Source organism: Mustela nivalis (assembly GCF_964662115.1).
Source record: "Mustela nivalis genome assembly, chromosome: 14".
Taxonomy (NCBI): Eukaryota; Metazoa; Chordata; class Mammalia; order Carnivora; family Mustelidae; genus Mustela; species Mustela nivalis.
In genome coordinates this window covers 3,570,378-3,592,640 of record NC_139033.1, presented here as the reverse complement: position 1 = coordinate 3,592,640, position 22,263 = coordinate 3,570,378, and the positions used below count along the sequence as shown (strand labels likewise).

Genomic DNA, 22,263 nt, shown 5'->3' with positions numbered 1-22,263 from the left:
GCTATTCATGGCTCCATTCTTTGTGCAGAGGGAAGACTTTTTACTCATACGTAGACTTGACCTTGGGAAGTTCTGCTCTGATTGCATTTCTGCTTAGACATTCACGCTCATTTAGCTATACTGGGAACTGCTGTACTTGGTCCCACCCCCCAGGGCTCAAAATCAGGCTAAGTAAAACCAATAGATGGGAGTCTATGCTAGGTCAGCTGATCACTCTGGGTCCAATTAGGTTTGGACAGATGAGCGAAGCTATTGGGTCGGAGCTTGTTATGGTTTACACTATGGCATGGAGCGCATATGGGTGATTGGGCAATTTCAAGGAATGAGACAGCAGTTACCATGTGGTTTCTAAAATAGCATTGGGCTGAGACCCTCAGGAAGATAAGAGGGAAGAATTCAAAGTCATTCTTTGGTTCATTCGTTTATTGAGCAAGCACATGCTGAACATGTGTGCCAGGTAGACAGCATTCTAGACCATGGGGACACAGGAATAAGGCCCTTGTCAAGTCTCATTAGATCAGAGAGACGAATGATCCAACAACAGAACACAACAAGGGTTCCAAGTGTTTTCATGGAATTCTAAATTGGGTGTGGGGGCAGGAAGTGACCCAGTTGGCTGTGGGGGGCTTCTAGCAATGGTTCTCAACTGGAGCATGCATCAGAATTACTTGGAAGACTTGTTTGGACACAGACTGCTGAACCCCATCACCAGAGGACCTGACTCAGGTAAATCTGGGATAGCTGCTGAGAATTTTCATTTCTAAGACATTCCCAGGTGGTGTGCTGATTCTGCTGGTCTGGGGTACATACTTGGAGAATGATGACTTAGAGCTTTGAGTGTTGACAGATAGAAACACGAGGGAAAAGGGATAGTTGATTCGGTCATGGTGTCATGATCCAGAATTTGGTGCTCTGGAGCTTCGAGAGTTTGGGCTCACCTGGTGTGTTTTGAGAGTGATGAGGAGAGAGTGAGAAGCAAGCAATCACTTAATTGTCAAAGACCTTGAATGCCAAGACAAAGAACTTAAACTTTATTCAATAGGTAATAGGAGCCATTGGAGGACTTCCTGCAGGGAAGGGTACATTCATACTTATGCTTCTGAAAATCACAATGGTCTGGGTGGAAAGGGGTAGGTGAGGGAACAGAACCATAGAAATCTACATCATGTGCAGCCTGACCTGGGGACCTGTGGCGTTGAATCGAGGAGCTAGGTTCTTATCTCACCAAGTCGAAGAATGACTCTCACTAACAAAGGAGGGTGAGTAAAGCAATAGAGTTTTATTAGGAAAGGTACAGAAAAAGCTCTCAGGAGTGAGGGCTCCCAATGTGGTTGCCACTGAGGGCTTGTAGTCTGTCTTTTTTTTTTTAATATATACTTTTAAAAAATTTTAAATAAACATATAATGTATTATTAGCCCCAGGGGTACAGGTCTGTGAATCGCCAGGTTTACACACTTCACAGCACTCACCATAGCACATACCCTCCCCAGTGTCTATAACCCCACCCCCTTCCCTCCCCCTCCCTCCCCTCGCCCACCCTCAGTTTGTCTTGTGAGATTAAGAGTCTCTTATGGTTTGTCTCCCTCCGGATCCCACCTTGTTTCATTTATTCTTTTCCTACCCCCAAGTCCCCAATGTTGCATCTCCACTTCCTCATATCAGGGAGATCATATGATAGTTGTCTTTCTCTGATTTGTAGTCTGTCCTTTTATTGAGAAGTGACTGGGTGACTTATAGCCTTGAGTTTCTGGTGCCATCTTGGCTTGAGCATGGGCTATTGATAACACCTTTAATGACATACTTCTTTGAGGTTTGTTCATTTTCTATGATACATTGTAGCCACCAAAGAAAAATACTGCCGACCATCGGCCATCTGAGGTCAGGGGGCTGTTCCCTTATCTCTTGTTCACTCTGTCTTGGTGCTTCTGCAAGTCTCAGAGCCTAGCCAGGGACCCCCATCTCTCCCTGCCTATACCTTAATCCTGTCCTCACTCAGGTTCTCCTCGTGAGTAGGATGGTGTCACAGTCTTTAATCTGCAGGTCTGAGAGGCTGCGGTGATTCCGCAGAGTCCGACTCTGGAATTTTAGTATCTGATCCACCACAGAAAGTCCCCCAGCTTCCTCAATCTTCTCTTTCAAGTCACGGATGGAGTCCTCAGGGTGGATGGCGTAAGGTTTGCTGTGGCCTTTAGAGTCCTTCACGAAGACCTGAATCTCACCAGGGAAGGTCTCCAGTACCCGGATGTTCACTTTAGAGAAGATCCCATAATCTGCTAGTGTCTTCCGGCTGCTGAGCATTTGTCTCTCCCCACCTGGCTCCTGGAAGGAGAGACGCTGCTGCCCGTAGAAGCCCCATATCCTCCTGATCTCTATTTTCATCTTCCAGATGGGACTGTAGGGGTTCACTGAGAATGTCCAGGCCTCCTCTCCTGCCTTTTTCACCGTCACCTGGACATCCCTTGCTGGCTGGAAGGGAAGGAGGACAGATAAGGACATCTCACCGTCATGGCTGTTGTCTCCAAATCCTCTCCTTCCTGCCCACTGACAATATGACTGATTGCCTACGAAGATACTTACAGTAGGAGAAAGTGCTATTGGTAATTTTCTCAGCCAACAGGTATAAACTGGAACTGTCCCAGGCAGAGCAGAACACCTGATCATCCTAGGCTTACCTGACCATTGAGTCGCCTGACTTGCCTTCTGACTCACCCTGATCAGAGTAACAACCGGCAGCAGTCCTTGAAGTAACCATTCCTCCTATGCGGAACTGTTCAGAGTCCCTATCTGTCCCATGGGGATAACATTAACACCTACACAGGTGTTTGGGCTACTCTAGGTTAAATCATTTAACAGATGGAGGTGGTCAAGGATATTCACTGTAACAGCAAAAGTCTGGAAGCAGCTTAAAAATCTTTCAGTGGGGCAGTGGTCACAAAAGAGAAGGTACTTTCCTCCATTGGATCAAGATATAGCTGTTAATCCAGGGGGACTCGAAGTCTAGTCCAAGTGTGTGTCCCTTGTCCTGGCATAATTAGCATCACCCCATTTCATGCTCAAAAATATCCTGCTTTGGACATTGTGTTACATGGTCAAGCCCTTTTAGGTCTACAGGTGTGGATATGAAATTGCCTTTCTGATAATTTAATTGAGTAACATAAATAGCCGAATAGTCTAAGTAAATAAAAGCAAAAACACAAAAAATTTAGATTACGGTCAGACAGGAGCGTGCTAGTGTGTGGGCGGCGTATCTATCTACAGAAGGAGATGCAGGACATCGATAAATGGATGTTGGGGAGAAGGCGGTACCTAGAGCCTGGGAAGGCAACTTACTTTAGTTGTGTGTTCTTTTCAACAGTGTGATTTTTAAAATTCTTTGCTAAACATGTGTGTTACTTTTTCACAAAATGATAATATTAAAAAAGGTGGTGGGGAGGGTTCTTAGCAAGAGCTGGAGGACAGTCCCATGAATCTTGCCTCGCGGGAGCCTCCTGGTCCACTGGACATGCCTGTCAGTGGGCCAGGGCTGGGTGGCAGGTCCTTCTCAGGCGCGAGGAACTGCTGCAGATCTGCCTTCGAGGCCAGCCACAGGATTTCCCTGCAGGCTACGAGATGTGGGACTGGCAATGAGATCTCTAGGGGAGTAGCAGGTTAGGGAAATAAGGTCTCTCTCAGTTGAGCTGATAGCCACCTCCTGGTCTTTGAACCCTGGATTCCTATAGTGTTCAGACCCAGGACTGCCATGGTCATGTGGGGGAAACCCGGAATGGGGAAGGGGGGTCGCACACTAGGGGTGTTGCTGTCTGCAGTGGAATCCAGCGCTCCTAACTGATCGTTTCTGGATACATCTCTGAAATCTCTCTCTTTTTAAAAATAAAACTTATTTTTAAATATTTTTAGTAATCTCTACACCCAACATGGGGCTCAAATCCACAACCCTGAGATCAAGAGTCGCATGCTTTTTTGACTGAGCCAGTGAGGTGTCCCTTAAATCATTTTTGACAGCAAGAAGTTGAGCTTTCAACAATGCATAATAGGGAAAATGTTACCCCACAGAGGGTATGTATGTGAAAGGCTTTGATTATATTTTTCCAGTGGCTACAGAGCAGGGAAGAAACTGCCCATTTTACAGATGAAAGAACTGAGGCCAGACACTTAGAGCAGAAGGGGAAGACTTGCTGGTTGCCTGGGATATCTCCATGGTGTGGGGGGGTGCTACCTGTCCTGGGGTCTTAGAGGTGCTGTGGCCAGAAGCTGAGAGGGTTCACTGGGGGGGGGTGCTGAAGTGAGGTCAGTACTGGGTCATGACTGAGGCATGGGCTGGCATGGGGATGATCATACCTGTATGTACCAGGCCTGGTTGGGGTCTTCAGTCCTGAAGCAGGCCTGTTCCAGTTCACGAACAGCCTCCCTGGCCACCAGGTCCCATCTCTTTTTGCTTCCCAGGTTGTTAGTAGGATCAGCTGGGTCCAGGATAACTGGCCTGAGAGAGAGAAAGGGAAGTAGATCTCCATCACACTTAGGACTCTGGCCTCTGTCACTGAAGTGTGTAGGACGTGCAAGGCCTCCTTGTAGGGAGGCCTCCCTGCAAGCTAAACCTAAGTTGGCCTGGTCAGAGTGAATCTCAGGGATTCTGCTTAGAACGATAGGGCAAAGGCACTCTCTCATAGTGAAAGGGATGAGGGCAGATGAGGAGACTGGAACTGATGGTCGCCTGAATTCAAAGGCAAAACACAGGGAAGGGCAGGGCTGAGTGATTTCACAGACTGCAACCCTAATGAAATAGCAAACATCTGGATCACACCATACCTGAAGCTTCATTTATCCTTGGGCTTCTCAGTTACAGAAACCAATAAATTCCCTTTGTTTAAAAAAGCGTGTGAGTTGGGTTTCCTGTTCCTTGAAGCTGAAAATAATGCCAATATACTCACCTGCGTTCCTTCAAACGTTGTTTGACATACATTCTGACAGTCTCATTTTGGAAATCATAGTACTTGGTCCAATATATGCAGATGTTTTGATAATTGATGAGGAGTTCCATCACAGCTCTATACCCTTCATCCAGGCTGAAGTTATCGCTTTGGTTTGTGCCTATTTCCCAGGCATAGATGGTCAATAGCTCCAGTGCATATTTTGGGGGCAATGCTGCATTTCGATATTTAGGTTTCAATTTCTGGGGGTTTGGGGGAAAGGGAGACAGAGAGAGAGAGAGAGAGAGAGAGAGAAAATAAATATGAGATGCTACCCTGGGAATTGAGAATTTTTAGTTCTCTCTGTTTCTAGATCCTAGTAATATTTTGTCAACTTCAGGAATGCCAGGCTGGCTCAATAGATAGAGCATGGTACTCTTGATCTCAGGGTTGTAAGTTCAAGACCCTGTCATGTATAGAGCTTGCTTAAAAATAAATAAATAAAAATAATACAGAAAAGAACTACTTTGTCAACTCCATTTTGTATCTGGACTATGTAGCAAGTCCATGAAATTTGAAGTGGGTCTAGAAGCTTGGTCTCTAGAAGAATTACGTCCCATGGCCAGCAAAATTTCCATGAAAGGGGAAATTGAAGCCTCTCATGGACATTTTAGGCCCCACAAGTCTATGTTCTTGAGTTGGGATGGGGGAGACAATGCAGTATGGTGAATATAGGGTCTAATTAAAGAAAACAAAGCATATAGACATACTGAAAACATAACACAAAAACCAGAACAAATGGAAATATGGAAAAAGAGTTAAGAGTGTGAAATTTTTAGTTCCTCAAAAATTCATTTAGAAATTTATTGCAATTACAATTTGAATCCCACCAGTTTTTTATTCTTTTTTTTTTTTTTAAAGATTTTATTTATTTATTTGACAGACAGAGATCACAAGTAGGCAGAGAGGCAGGCAGAGATAGAGAGAGAGAGAGAGGGAAGCAGGCTTCCTGCGGAGCAGGGAGCCCGATGCGGGGCTCGATCCCAGGACCCTGACATCATGACCCGAGCTGAAGGCAGCAGCCCAAACCACTGAGCCACCCAGGCGCCCCTCCCATAAGTTTTTTAGTGGGAGAAAAATGATCTTAAGATTCAAATATAGGAATAAATGCTTAGGAAATCCAAGAAAATTGTGAGAAAGAAAAATAGAGAGGTTGGGATTTGTTTTCTCAGATATGTCTCATAAAAAGTATGTTTTTGGTGTCAGAATAAGCAATAGCCAAGTGTAACAGAATGGATAGCCCAGAACTAGTTCCCAGTAGATTAAAAAAACTTAACAAAGACTGACAAGGGTGATGGAAGATGGGAAAAAATGCACAACCCAACAAATGATGCTAGCACAATTTTCCCACCATTTGGAAGAAAATAATGATGATCCCACTGTGGCAACAAATACCAAAATAGTTTATAAATGGAGTGAAAGTATTTGTGAAACATAGTAGAAGAAAATTAGAAGACCACCTACACATGGTGGGCAAGACAGAAAACCTACAACCCAGAAAAGTCAGACCCATTTTTGTGTCTGGTTTTTTTTTTTTTTAAGGATTTTATTTATTTATTTATTTGACAGAGAGATCACAAGTAGACAGAGAGGCAGGCAGAGAGAGGGGGAAGCAGGCTCCCCACTGAGCAGAGAGCCCGACGCGGGCCTGGATCCCAGGACCCTGAGATCATGACCTGAGCCGAAGGCAGCGGCTTAACCCACTGAGCCACCCAGGCGCCCTTTGTGTCTGTTTTTAAGTAATCTCTACAATCATGTGTGGCTTTGAACCCATGACCCTAAGATCGAGGGTTGCACACTCCTCCAAACGAGCCAACCAGACATCTTTCTTTGTGTATTTTATTTTATTTAATGATTTTTTAATTCATTTTAGAAAGAGAGAGATTGCCTGAGCATGGGGAAGAGAAGCGGTGGGGGTGTGAGGGGGGACAGAATCCTCCAGCAGACTCCCCGCTGAGCCCGGAGTCCCACTGGGGGCTGGATCCCAGGAGCCAAGATGGTGATGTGAGCTGAAACCAGGAGTCTGTCCTTCAACTGACTGAGCCACCCAGGTGCCCCCCCCAACTTTGTATATTTTAAACATTAGAAAAATTATATTGTCAGAGATACTTTAATTAAGGGCCATAGTGGAGTGCTCTATTGGTGAAAACATTGTAATACATGAGAAATAGCAGTAAATATCTACATAATTTACAAAAAGCTCTCACAACTTATTAAAAAAGCCCCAAAATACCCAATGGAAAACGATGCAAAATACATTAACACGTTAACTCCCCTAAGTTCAACTCCAAATGTCAGTAAGCAAATGCATTTTTGCAAAGAGTGGACTACAGAAAGAGTAAGGCATCATGTGGGTCCACTTACGTGAGCTCTGGGCATAGCAGTGTGAACAAAGAGAGAGGAATGAAGGGACAGTCTCCAAAAACATTTTTGGTATCATTTCAGGCATTTCATCTGAATTTTACCTTCCTTTTTATACTTCTTTTCGTGCATTACTTGAATTTTTCACAAGCCCAATGTAATGCTCAAATAATCAGAAAAAGTGATTATTATTATGAAAACTATTATTATTATGAAATGTTATTATTATAAAAACCAGCCTAGCATAGTCAGGCACCTTGGTGTTTAAATCTCAGCCTAACTTTAGCCCTTGAGCCTCAGTTTTCTCATCCCTGAAATGGGGCTAATGTAGAATGCCTACATGACAGGGTTGCTGGAAAGACAGAAAAAATATGCAGAGCACTCAGAAGACAATGCTCAGTAAACAGCAGCTTTCTTCCCATTGCTGTTACATGAAATGCCTGAGGTCTGAAGTCTGTGGAAAATCACATTGGCGGAGCACTTGGGTGGCTCAGTCAGTTGAACCTCTGCCTTCAGCTCAGGTCATGATCCTGGAGTCCCAGGATTGAGCCCAAGTCAGGCTCCCTGCTCAGTAGGGAGTCTATTTCTCCCTCTGCTTTTCACCCAGCTCTCTCTTTCCACCTCCCCCAATAAATAAACAAATCTTAAAAAAAAAAAAAAAAAAAGAGTTAGCATACGCCTGCCCTCCCTCTTGTCTCTGCATCTCCCAGTCCAGCACCTCCCAGGCCCGAGCCGCCCAGCCCTGGCACCCAAGCCCCACACCCAACCCCGCTCTGAGCCCCATACCTGCTGGTGCCAATACTTCACCATCCGCAAGAGGTTCTTTAGCTTAACAGGGCGACTTTTCACAAAGTGCCGCTGCAACTCTGTGAAGCTGGGCGAGAATTCCCCAGGGGGGGCACCACTGGTTATTAAGTCTTCATAGATTTCTGGTGATGGTTTAGAGTCTCGGCAAAAATTTTCTGGGAGAGAAAAGAACCTGGTTTAAGAAAATCCACCATCTGAGGACAAGAAGATGGGAAAAAACTGCTAGGTAGAGAGGACTCATAAATGATCTCACAGAATCCCCACTCCTGTATTCTTTCCCCTATTTTACATCAAAACAGGTAGAGGCTTACTGAGTTTGGTAGCCCCCTCAAAAGTCACAGAGATTTTAAATGACTCACAATGCCCAAAGACTTTACCCTCTGTTGGGCACTGGGCTAAGCTCACGGAGCCTTAGAACAGCTCCATGAAGTAGGTAAAATTAAGTGGAACCATAAAGAGCACCATCTTTGTGGATCAAACATGGTCAAATATTGTCAATTTCCTATGGTTCAACCTGATACTATCCCATTTAACAGGTTGGTACATTGAGTCTTAGAGGTGTTAGATACCTTGCCCAAGATCACAGTTAGTAAGTCTTAAGCTAAAATTAAAAGACATTAAGAGTTCGGTTTTTAAAATGATTCCAATCTAATCCTAACTCCAAAGACCTTGAAGTGCTTTCTTATCCTGGTGTTTCCCAGAGGGTCACAGAGGAGTCTCTCCTTGAGCTGGGTGGGAAAAGTCCCCTCTCTCTCCAGCATGGGGCATGGTAGCACATACGTTTATGGAACGACTTAACTTCAAGATACAGCTCGAGTTGCAGCCCCCCCAGATAAAGTGAACTCTACTCTCTCTCCCCTGGTTTCTACTTTCCTATACCTCCCCCAACACCAGTTTGGTGAAGACTCCCTACTAGTTTCTTGGGCCCCAAACCATTATTGTCTTTACTCAGAGCATCATAGGCTGGAAGCACATCCACTCCAATGGCTTCACTGTTCTTCCTGAGCTGGACTTGGAAGGACAGCGAGCGGGGGACCCTGGTGGTCTCTTTCCGTGGGACCATGGTGATGCTGTAGGCTAGGCTCCTGCTGTACTTGGTCAGTCTCTTCTTAATGAAGTTGATGACAAATTCGCGGTGGTCTGCCTGGTCTTGGAAGCTGGAGAAGCAGCTCAAGAACAAGACCAAGTCCACATCAGAGCTGTAGTTCAGCGTTGTCCCCTTCCCAGAGGAGCCGCCCTGGGGAGGAAATTAATGTTGGGGCCTATCTTGGGGCCTGAAGCTTTGAGGTCAGGGTGAAGCCAGAGGCACCCATGTTAAGCTGTTTACATAGGTGTCAAAAGGAGACCTTGGTCTCTTCCATATGTGGTGGACTTTGCTGACCACATCTCTTTGTTAATTTAGACAAATTAAGTGCATGATTAACTATTCAAAGATATAAATGAAAGGTAAAACTCCACTGTACCTCAGGCCCTAAGCTCCTTCTGCAGAGGCACCCACAGCTTCTTCTGTATTATTCCAGAGATGCTTGATGCCTAAACCCATGCTGTCCAATATGGTAGCCAAGAGCCACATGTGGCTAATTACATTTGAATGAAACGAAATTTATAAATACAGTCTTTCAGCCATACTAGCTTCCGTCCAAGTGTTCAATAGCCACCCACAGAGAGTGATGGGGGGTACATGTAGAGAACATTTCCATCACTAGGAAAGTTCTATTGGACATCTCTGGCCTAGCCAGACAGACTTTAACATATATATTTTGTATATACATTTTGTGTGTGTAGGCACAAACATATTTTTTGGACATTGTGTCTGTGCATGTGCGTATATGAAGGATGCTGGAAATCCTAGTGCATTGGTAGCATACGTGTTCATAGAATGAGGCCCAGCTGTAGCCTTGAAAGGTACATCGTAAATCTTTCCTCCTGGATAAGAAAAAAGCTGGAAAAGGAATTTAGGTGTCACGGACAAGCACCCACATTCATGGGCAAGGTGATGATGGAGTTTCTCCATTAGAGGGGGACTGAGAATGATGGAAAGTCCTGCCTGCCTTTATTTACTTCACTTGCAAATGATCTTCTTCTTGCCTGGTCCTTTCCCCCACTTACTGCTGATGCACTTGCAGAGAATGAACTAGAAAACTACATGTTCCTAATATTTGGTCAAAAGAAATCTCAACAAGAAAAGCAGAAATTGTTTCCTCTTTCTCAAAAGTGTAGAAATGCATCCACTGTCCTGAGGCCTGATTTGTGGCCCAGGATGTGATCTACTCTGGAGAATGTTCCATATGCACCTGAGAAGAATGTGTATCCTGTTGCTTTAGGGTGGAATGTTCTCAATATATCTGTGAAGTCCATCAGGTCCAGTGTGCCACTCAAGGCCCTTGTTTCCTGGTTGATCTTCTGCTTGGATGATCTGTCCATTTCAGTGGTGGGGGGGGGGGGTTGTTAAAGTCCTCTACTATTACTGTATCATCAATGTGCTTCTTTAACTTTGTTATGAATTGGTTTATATACCAGTCTGCTCCCAGGATAAGGGGCATAGATATTTACAATCGCTAGGTCTTCTTGTAGGGTGGACCCTTTAATTATGTTATAGGGTCCTTCCTCATCTCTTTTTATAGTCTTTGGTTTAAAATCTAAACTGTCTGTTATAAGGATTGCCACCCCAGATTTTTTCTAACGTCCATTAGCATGGTAAATGGTTTTCCACCTCCTCACTTTATGTCTGAAGTGTCTTTGGTCTAAAATGAGTCTGTTGAGGTACTTGGGTGGCTCATTCGGTTAAGTGTCTGCCTTTGGCTCAGGTCATGATCCCAGAGCTCTGGGATTGAGCCCTGGGTTGGGCTCCCTGCTCTGTGGGGAGTCTGCTTCTCCCTCTCCCTCTGCCTGCTGCTCCCCCTTGTGCTGTCAAAGAAATAAATAAAACCCTTTAAAAACAATAAAATGTCTCTTTTGCAGACAGCCTATCAATGGGTCTTACTTCTTTATCCAATCTGATACCCTGTGTCTTTTGGTTGGGTTATTTGGCCCATTTATATTCAGAGTAACTATTGAAAGATACAAATTTAGGGCCATTGTATTATCTGTAAAGTTACTGTTTCTTTCTGGTCTGTGTTACTTTTGTGCTCTCTCATCACTTAAAGGATCCCTTTTAATATTTCTTGTAGGGCTGGTTTGGTGATCACAATTTCTTTTAGTTTCTGTTTATCCTGGAAGCTTTTGATCTCTCCTTCCACTCTGAATGACATCCTAGCTGGAAAAAGGACTCTTGGCTGCATGTTTTTTTTTTTTTTTTTTTTTTTTTTTTTAATTTTCCAATTAGTATTCTGAATGTATCATGCCAGTCCTTTCTGGCCTGTCAGATCTTTGTGGATGGGTCTGCTGCCCATTTTTTAACATTTCATGAAATCTTTAATAAAATTAAGGAGGGATCACTGTTATATTAAAACAAGACAAACTGGGATGGCCTGGCTGGCTCAGTCAGTGGAGCATGCAATTCTTGTTCTTGGGGTTGTGAGTTCGAGCCCCACACTGGGTGTGGAGGTGACTTAAACATGAAATCTTAAAAAAAAAAGATGAGTAAAAAAGGACAAAAAAGTGCATACTATATGATTGCATTTATACAAAATTCAAGAACAGTTGAGACTAATCTATGTTGTTAAAACTTGGGCTATGATCAGTTGTCTCTGGTAAGAAAGAGAGGGGAACATTCATCTTTTGATCTGCATGCTGGTTACACTTGGGAATTCATTAGGAAAATTCATCAGGCTGTACCTTTATGATTTGTACACATTTTTTCATATGTTAAACTTCATTAGGAAAGTATTCAGGAAGGGTACAAAATTATTTTTAGGTAATCCCTCAGCAAAATAAATATTTTTTTGAAGATTTTATTTATTTATTTGACAGAGAGAGTGAAAGAGGGAACACAAGCAGGGGGAGTGGAAGAGGGAGAAGCAAGCTTCCCACCAAGCAGGGAGCCTGATGTGCGGCTCGATCCTAGCAACCTGGGATCATGGCCCAAGCCAAAGGCATACTCTTAAGGACCGAGCCACCCAGGCACCCTAACCCTTTTAAGTAGGCTCCATACCCAGTGTGGAGCCCAATGCAGGATCTGAACTCACAACCCTGAGTTCAAGACCTGAGCTGAGATCAAGAGTCAGATGCTCAACTGAGCCACCCAGGTTCCCTTAGCACAGTGCTTTTGACATCCAACCATGCTGTTCCATATATTACCAGTTTGCTCCACTATCATCCCCATTGTTATAGGTTGTTCCTTGAGTTTTGACTTCCATCCCCCATCTGTCTGCTTATTGTTTACTGTACAGAGTTCTCAAATCCTTTTTGATGTCTGTCTAGTGTTTCAGCTATAATTTGTGAGGCAGTTTGTAAGAGCCTTACTTCCTCTTGGCTGGCACCAGAAATTACTAGTGTAATTTTCAAAAATCATGAGGCAATTTGGACCCCAGATTCCTATGTAATCTTAACTTTGGTACCAGGTTCCTTGACCTGGGGAAAAACAATAGTAGAAAAAGAAAGCATATGGATGTCAGTGGGGTGGCAGTGATCAGACATGGCCAGATGTCTTTGCAAAAGTTACTTCTGGTCCTAGAAGACTCTCCAGGCCACTCATGGTAGGAAATCTGTGAAATCAGTACATCGAACTCAAGAATTAATTCCAGAACTCTCACCGCAATAGAGATAAATGAAACCAGGGAAATTAGATGCAATTTAGAAAATCTAGCACTTAACAAGTTCCAGAAAGGCAGAGAGAAAGAACTGTTACGTACAACGCACAATGTAATCTCTTCCTTCCTCCTCATATAGAAACAGAAACGTTCATTACAAATGTGTCCTTTATGCTATTGCTGGTTTACCAATATTTATCCAAATATGGTGTTTAAATATTTGGCTTGGGACACCTGCGTGGCTCAGTTGGTTGGGCAGCTGCCTTTGGCTCAGGTCATGGCCCTGGAGTCTCAGGATTGAGCCCCGCATCAGGGTCCCTGCTCCACAGGGAGTCTGCTTCTCCCTCTGACCTTCTCCCTTCTCATGTTCTCTCATACTCTCTCAAATAAATAAATGAAATCTAAAAAAATTAAAAAAAATTGGCTCTAGGCATTGTTGATCTTGCTCATAATAGTTGGACATAGCTACTGCAGGAGTATTTAAGCTTCTAGAAATAAAGATCATTGAGAGAACAAGAGAAAAGGAGAAGTGATTTTTTTTTCTTCTTCTCCAAACAGTCTTCACTTGACATTACCCATAAAGGAGAGAATGGGAACTTCAAGTCATGGGTATTTGAAGTAACACAAATGGCAGGTCTCCAATGGAAACACAACACTTTTAAATCCATAGAATAAATTTAACATACGTTCCTTTTTTGGTGTTAGGTCCTGAAATCAAAGAAGCTCAAGGAGGCCTACAGCAGAAAGCATGCATCACAATCACTCCAGGGAGTTCAGATATTAGGAAGAATCAGAGCCCAGAAGTGCAAAGTTTGTATTTTTTAAGCAACTACAGTAGCCTTTATTTCTTGAAATTCCATTTGGAAGCTCATGCTTTGCTGATCGCACTCTTGAATCTTTGGCTTCAACTCTGTATTTAAAGATTCTTTGGGGGTGCCTGGGTGACTTAGTCAGTTGGGTAACTGACTGTTGATTTTGGCTCGGGTCATCTCAGGGTCATGGGATTGAGCCCTGCTGCTCTCTCTAAAAAACAAACAACAACAACAACAACAACAAAACAACACTCTAAAGATCTTTAAGGCTGCACATCCTTCTTTTGGCAGCCACAGTGTTAGAGGATTTTTGTCCCCCTAGTCCTGCGGTTCTTGGTCCTGCTGCTTGGAAGAATGAAGAGGTAGACCTGACAGAGTGGTGGGCAGCAAAGCAAAGTTTATTGAGTGTTAGAATAAAGCTCCTGGCAATGGAGGGGACTCCAGAGGGTTGCCATTTTGGCTTTCCTATCCAGGGGTTTTTATTAACTCTTTTGCAGGACTATCTTGAACAGCTGGAGTGTGGGCCCCCTGTGGATTGGCTATGGAGGTGTACCAGTCCAAGCTTTGATCATGCCCCCGTCTACCTGATGAAGTCCCAGAACCTAAGTCAGGTTCGGTGGGGTGAGGAGGTTCGGAGCCGATGACTAAAGAAAGAATTCTTAAGACGTCGTTGGTGCAAAAGGTGATTTATTAAAGCACGGGGACAGGGCCCGTGGGCAGGCAGAGATGCAGCTGCCCCGGGTTGTGAGGAGTGGTTGGTTATATACACGGGAGTTGGGTAGGTGAGGACAAAGGGGTGTTCAGAAGGGCTATTGGGGCAAAGAATACTATCAGGATATTGAAGGCTTAGTTGCTATCAAGTAAAGACAATTGGAAGTCTGGTGGAATGTTACATTCCTGCTATCAAGCATCCTTGTTAATGAGATTTAGGTTTAGAAGAAATTTAACTTTATTTACTTTTCCTTCTACTTCCACCTCCTTCGGTTTCTTATGGAGGGGAGGGTGACATTAGGGCTTGAGGAACTGAGTTCTGTGTCTTTAGAAATTGGGCTATTGATAAGGTAACTTCTTTGTTGTAATCTCAAGGATATTTGCAAACCAAGGGAGACTCCTGTCTTGCAGGATTGTGATCTCAGCAAGTTAACTATTTATCATTTTATGGCAGTCAGGGGTGCCTGAGGAATGCTACACCTATGGAGGGGAGCGGATGAAAGGGGGGGGTGCAAGGCGCCAGCTCTTGCTTTGTCCTCAGCCAGCCTCCTGCTCCCTCATCATACCTATCGGGTTATTGTTCCCGTGTTGCTGCTCATTTGGGCTGACATTTGGAAAACCAACTGTCTCAGCTTGTGATAGTGACCCACGTTTTGTGGTTAATTGTTTTGTTTCAGGATATTCTGTAAGAGTCACTCCTACAGAGGCTGCTAGACAGGATGTCACTGTGGTCTTGTCTATGCTGTGAAACAGGATGCTGGTGGGGTTTTGTCTTAGCTGTCCCCGCTCCCTGTTTTCTTGTTGGGGACCCTGGCCCTGATTACCTAAGTGTCCAATCAGCTCCTCCTAACAATACCACCCCCAGGTGAAGCTTGATTTAGATTAAGCTTGATTAGATTCATGGGACGCCTGGGTGGTTCAGTCGGTTGGGCGTCTGCATTCAGCTCAGGTCATGATTCCCAGGGTCTGGGAATTGAGTCCCGAATAGGGCTCCCTGCTCTGCAGGGAGCCTGCTTCTCCCTCTGCCTGCTGTTCCCCCTGCTTGTATGTGCTCTCTCTCTGACAAATAAATGACAAAACGTTTTTTTAAAAAGTAATTAAATACATGAAAATTAAGGGAAGCTTCACAAAACGGAGTCTGAGGCCAGAGGGGGAGGTCACCAGGGGGAGAGGTACCAACGCCAATTATAGGAATTATCCATGCAGACCACCACAGAACTGTAAACAGGAAAGAAACATCAATTGCAGGCCCCAACAGGAAATCATGTACATTGCATTTTCTATAAGAAATTTACCCTGCAACTCAGCCAATGAGAAAGTCTCATTACTCTGACTGGACTTCCCTTCAAAACAACTCCTGCACCTTCCTCTTCCTTCTCCCTAAATTCCTCTCCTTTGTGTGTTGGACTTGCCTATGGTCATGCCCTAAGGGGCTTGTGCTGAGTTGCCATTCTTTGTTATAAAGTAACTGGTTGTTAAATTTTTTTTGTAGGTTAACAGATATCTTTCATTTAGCAAAATTAGCAAAATCTAGAGGATGATTAAAGCAATTTTGATTTAGGGTGAAGTTGGGTTCTGGCTCCAGAAAAGCAGGAGGAACAATAGAAATGACGCCCCGGGCCGTCATCTTCCAGCCCCACCCCCCCCTTAACCCTTGACTCTCCCGCCAAAAGGATGTATGCCCAGGTCACTTCTCCATAGGTAACCCAATACCTATGCAGGAAACAGGAGTATCAGGAGCCCCCACCCCATACCCTCCGATCACCAAATACCTTACCATACATGGATGTGAGCCCATGCCCAGCCTTGGCCCGATAAAGGATACCCACCGATTTCCCCGACTTCCCTATCCAGAGTGGCGCCCGAGGGTGCCCACCTCCTCCCAGAGCGACTTTCCTGGCTGCCCTTCTCCTGAGCCTTGAAACTTCCCTGGAGAGTGCCTTTAATAAATCTTGCCTTGTGCCTTCCTGGCCTGGTGTTGTATTTACCTCGCCTGCAAAACTTTACAGGTGATTTGTTAAACGTTGAATTATGTGGTCAGCTCCTAAAAATCCCTTTTAACCCATGAAGTACTCACAATTGCTAGGTATATTCTAGCATAAATATGTACATATAGTACCATTTTAGGAGAAAAATACAGATTATAACTTGGAGGGTACAGTTGGTTTAAAATAAGATTTTATTTTAGAGCAAGAGAGCACCAGAGGGAAAGCACCATGAAGGGAGATGGGAGAGGGGAGGGAGGAAGGATTCCACGCTGAGAGTGGATTCCCGGTGGGGCTCTTATCTCCCCATCTCCCCCTTCCTGAGATCATGACCTGAGCAGAAACAGAGAGTCCCATGCTTAACCCTCCGAGCCACCCAGGTACCGCAACAGGTTTTCTTCAACAAGAAACACAAGCGGCCCCTTTATCAGACCTATTATTCGTATTCCACCTGCCCCCCCCCCCCCAATCAGCTGGATCCCAAATAATTTCCTCCTCCTGATCATCCTCCTCCATCAGACTTGTTACAGTTCAAAGGCACTTTCCCAGTTAATCACGTCTCTTCCTTGTAACAAATCCTGATCAAAGAGGGGCAGCCCAGAGACGAAAAGACCCCTCCCCCAAGGTCACACGGTCTCCAGGTCACACGGGCTGGGAATCAGAGTCAATCTTAAGTCCCCAGGAGCTCACCTTCACCACCTTCAGCACCCTGACTTCCTGGTCTAGAACCAGCTCATCACGGAAGCAGCGTTCCCGAAAGAAACGCTCTATTCTCTGCCAGGCATCCTTCAGTTCCTCCTTCCAGTCCGGGTCGGGCTGAAGGTTCTGCTCCACGAAGACAGACAGCGTGTCTGCAGGGGTGTAAGACGGGACCTCAAAGAACGCCATCTCCACCAGCCCAGGCGGCCGGCCCGGCTGGATTCTCTGGGCTTCTCTAGGCTTTCCCCAGAGGCTGAAGGGCTGGGGAGCTCCTGCTACCCCATCCGCAGGCGTTCGGCCGCCCACAAGGCTGTTCCTTCCGGCTCCTGCCTGCTCAGGTCTTTGGGAAACCGAAACTGAAAACCGAAAGTGACTTCCTGAAAATGCAATTTTCAGGGCACTCGAGGCTGTCAGGGAAAAGGGCAGAGGGCGCAGATCACCCGCTGAGTCTCGGTGTGAGCGTTTCCCCCACCCCCGTGCCCCATTTCCTGCTGCTTGCAGAGCAGACCCCCACCCGCTACAGGAGCTGGATTGTGTGGACCCCTGGGGGTAAGGAGGTGCTGAAGCCTGGGCGGGAAGGTGGGGGCTTGGGCTGAGCCCGAGAAGTCCTGGAGCCAGACCCAGAACCAGCGGAGCTCTTTCTTTTCTAAGAGCAATGGGAAACACACCTTCAATTTGCTACTTTGTTCCTAAGGTCCAGGTGAAGTTCCCCTTACCCGCGATGGTGCAAAAAAATAGCAGAGCTTGGGGTTAGGAATTCTACGCTGCCCTCATCCCAACTCCGTCAACAAAATGCCAGAAAGAAGTTTTCTTCTCGTTTTTGTTAATGGCAAAAATTTGCCACTCGTTGAAATCATAGGTTTGGAGCAAGTGCGGGGGACCCACGACTGTGGGGAGGAGACTGGGTTTTGGAAATAGGGACATGAAAGGTTTGCTGAGGGGCCAGGAGGCCCTGATGGCTGGCTGCACAGGCCAATCCAGGTTTGGTGGGAGGGATAAAATCAGCAGATTTGCATAAACTACCCACTCCAGAGTCTGCAGCAGAGGGGCTGATGTGGGGTGCCTGGGTGGCTCAGTGAGTTAAGCACCTGTCTTCAGCTCAGGTCCTGGGCTGGAGTCAACATTGGGCTCCTTGCTCATTGGGGAGCCTGCTTCTCCCTCTCCCTCTGCTCTCCTTCTTGTGCTCTCTCTGACAAATAAAATTTAAAAAAAGGAGAAAATCATGAGGAGAAAATACACTTATAGTACTGTATACAGTATTTAAACAAATCTGCATATAGGTGGACCCTCATAGGCCAAGCCCATATTGTTCAAGGGTCAGCTGTGTTGACAGCTGTGGTCACCAGGTTGTACGTCAGATTCCCAGAGTTCAATAATCTTTTTTTTTTTTTTTTTAATTTAAAGATTTTATTTATTTATCTGACACACACAGAGAGAGATCACAAGTAGGCAGAGAGGCAGGCAGAGAAAGCGGGGCAGCAGGCTGCTCCCTGAGCAGAGAGACTGATGTGGGGCTCAATCCCAGGACCCTGGAATCATGACCTGAGCCGAAGGCAGAAGCTTAACCCACTGAGCCACCCAGGCGCCCCTGGAATTCATTCATCTTATAACCCAAAGTTTGTGCTCTTTGGTTACCTTCATCCATTGCTCTCCCCCCCACCTCCTAACTCCGGCAACCACCAGTCTACTCTGTTTCTGGGAGTTCTTTTCATTTTGTTTCATTTACTTGTGATTCCACATGTAAATGAGCTCATAGTGTCTTTCTCTGTCTTATTTCACTTCACATAATGGCTTTGAGCTTGCTGCTTGTTGTCATAAATGCAGGACTTCCTTTTCTCGTATAGTTGAATAATATACCATTTAAAAAATTATTTATTTATTTGAGAGAGAGAGAGAGAAAGAGAGAGGGCAGGAGTGAGGGGAGGGCCAGAAGGACAATCAGACTCCCAGCTGAGCACAGAGCCCGACGTGGGGCTTCATCCCAGGACCCTGAGATCATGACCTGAACCAAAGGTAGACGCTTAAACGACTGAGCCACTCAGGTGCCCCAGTCTTACTTTTTATAGATCGCATTTTCCTTACTTGTTCCTACCTCCTCACTCATTGTGGATTCCAGATGAGGGATCACATCTGTCTCACTGCTGGGTCCCCAGTCCCAACACCGTCACGGTGCTTTCAAGAAAGATTATTTTTATTTTCTTTGAAATAAACTGTTGTGAAATAATTTCAAGGGCGCCTGGGTGGCTCAGTCATTGGGCATCTGCCTTCAGCTAGGTCATAATCCCGGGGTCCTGGGTTCGAGCCCCACATTGGGCTCCCTGCTCAGCGGGAAGCCTGCTTCTCCCTCTCCCATTCCTCTTGTGTTCCCTCTCTCACCATCTGTCAAATAAATAAAATCTTTTAAAAAAATGCAGAGGAGTTGCAGAAGTGGCACAGGGAGCTCCTGTAGACCCACTTCCTAGGTTCCCCTATTGTTATCACCTCCCATGACCCTGGGACACTGGTCACAATGAAGAAAACAGTGTCGTTTGAATTCCAGGAACTAAACTCCAGACTTGATTTTGCCAACTTCCCCTTTCATGTCCTTTCCTAGTGCAGGAGCCAACCCAGCACACCACACTGCATTTAGCTGTCCCACTGGTCCAATGTCTTCTGGGCTGGGACAGTTTCTCACTCCCGTTTTTTATGACCTTGACAGGTTTGTTGATGGGCCCTTCCTGGCCAGCCATTTTGTAGAATGAGCCCAGTTTGGGTTTGTCTGATGTTCTTCTCATGAGGAGGCTGGAGTATGGATTTTGGAAAGAATATCACCAAGGTGAAAAGCTTCTGTGCCTTCTCATCCCATGAGAGCCAGGACTGCACTAGAGTCCCAAGACATTACTGCTGACTTTTGTTACTCAGTTAAGGTTGTGGGTGCCAGTCTGCTGCACTAAGTCACTGTTCCCCTCTGTTATTTGGAAGCATGTTCTAAACCCAGTCCACCCTTGAGGTAGGGGGTGGGAAGGATTCAACTTCACCTCCTGAAGTGGGGAGTCTGTTTTCTGGAATTCTTTTCTTTTCTTTTATTTTAAAAAGATTTTATTTATTTATTTGACAGAGAGATATCACAAGTAGGCAGAGAGGCAGGCAGAGAGAGCAGGGGAAGCAGGCTCCCCAATGAGCAGAGAGCCTAATATGGGGCTCCATCCCAGGACCCTGGGATCATGACCTGAGCCGAAAACAGAGGCTTAACCCACTGACCACCCAGGCACCCCATTATTATTTTTTTATAAAGATTTTATTTACTTATTTGATGGACAGAGATCACAAGTAGGCAGAGAGACAGGCAGAGAGAGAGAAGGGGAAGGAAGCTCCCTGCTGAGCAAAGAGCCCAATGCAGGACTCCATCCCAGGACCCCGGGATCATGACCAGAACCGAAGGCAGAGGCTTTAACCCACTGAGCCTCCCAGGCGCCCCTATGGGATTCTTTTAAAGAAAAATTTGCCTCTTATCCCCCCATTTGTATGTTTGTTCATTATTTATATCAATATAAACTCATGTATATTTATTTCATACTTTGGTTATAATCCAATGCCGTGTTATTAAGAAATCTTTAGGAAGGGGTACCTGGGCCCACTTTACACGTGAGAAAACTGAGTCCTAATGTCAAAATGGTAGAGGCAAGATTTGAATCTGTCTGGGTCAAGCAGAAATTGCCCTAGCCCAGTTGCAGGAATTTGTTTCTGCTGGGTAACAAACAAGCACTTTCCTCTCTCCAGACTTCAGAGGATGCAAAGGTGTCCAGGCTTCCCATTCTTAATTATCTTCTTTACTATCCCTTACCCCAGTTTTGCTCTATTATAAATTCATTTATCCTTTTATAAAGCTTCTCTCACTAGAATATAGAACAAAAATCACATCTACCATTTTTGCATACCAGTTATTTCTATATTATAAGTTCCCTCCCTGTCTTAACCTCATGGCATCCATTGTTTTATACTTTCTTAGGTCACAAGTTCTGTGGGCACAGAACTTTACAGTTTATAAAGTTTATATGATGCTTTCACACATCATCTAATCTTCATGATGACCTTATGAAGTAAGCATTACAACCATTGTGTTTCCCATTCCATATGTGAGACAGTTGAGATCAACAAGCCTGAGAAACTTGCCCAGACCTATTGCTGTGAAGTGGCAGACACTGTAAGACATGTGGAGTGACTCAAAGATGACAACCAGTATGGGACATTTGGGCCTGTGCCCACTGTTCATTATAGAGTATTAGTGTGTAACATGTTGGTGCCTATTTACTTTCTCGATTCCTTTTTTTTTTTTTTAAAGATTTTATTTATTTGACAGACAGAGAGATCACAAGTAGGCAGAGAGGCAGGCAGAGAGAGAAAGGGGGAAGCAGGGTTCCTGCTGAGCAGAAAGCCCAATGCGGGGCTTGATCCCAGGACACTGAGATCATGACCTGAGCCGGAAGGCAGAGGCTTAACCCACTGAGCCATCCAGGTGCCCCATTTCTATTCCTTTTGATTCATCCTTGGTAGGTTGTATGCTTCTGGAAACTTATCTATTTCTTTGAGGTTATCCAATTTGGTGGCATGTAATTGTTGACAGCAGTATTTTCCGATCACGTGCATTTCTGTAGTGTCAGTTGTAATGTCTCATCTTTCCTTTCTGATTTTATTTATTGAAATATTTTTAATAAAAAAAATTAAAAAAAATCTGGTTCAGCATAGCTAAAGGTTTGCCAGTTTTGTTTTATCTTTTAAAAATATATATACATTTTAAAGATTTGTTTTTAGAGAGAGAGCATAAATGGGAGGGGCAGAGAGGGGAGAGAGAATCTCAAGCAGACTCTATGCTGAGCTCAGCCTGGCACAGAGCCTGACACAGGGCTTGATCTGATCACCCTGAGATCACGACCTGAGCCGAAAACCAAGAGTTGGATGCTTAACTGAATGTGCCACCCAGGTCTCCATATATATGTGTGTGTGTGTATATGGGACCACATCTGTCTCACTGCTGGGTGAGCAGTGATGGTATATATAGTGAGGTACACACACACAAACACACAACACACACACACACACACACACATACACACACACACACACACACATATATATATATATTATATTTAAGTTTGTCTATATATGTAATCTCTACATATATAGCTCAAACTCAGCACCCCAAGATCATTAGTCACTCTAATGCTCTACTGACTGAGCCAGCCAGGTGTC

General features: G+C 44.9%; 1 protein-coding gene across 1 annotated transcript; it reads right to left on the bottom strand.

Annotated features, from left to right (window-relative positions):
- Positions 1 to 1,259: 1,259 nt before the first annotated feature.
- Positions 1,260 to 17,361, bottom strand: LOC309848370 (2'-5'-oligoadenylate synthase-like protein 2). The gene is made up of 6 exons (XM_082699856.1): positions 17,026 to 17,361; positions 9,085 to 9,373; positions 8,116 to 8,291; positions 4,930 to 5,171; positions 4,340 to 4,481; positions 1,260 to 2,467 (listed from the first exon to the last, which is right to left on the bottom strand). Exons 1-6 carry the CDS (start codon positions 17,221 to 17,223, stop codon positions 1,994 to 1,996), a joined length of 1,521 nt encoding a protein of 506 aa, XP_082555982.1. The 5' UTR covers positions 17,224 to 17,361; the 3' UTR covers positions 1,260 to 1,993.
- Positions 17,362 to 22,263: the final 4,902 nt, after the last annotated feature.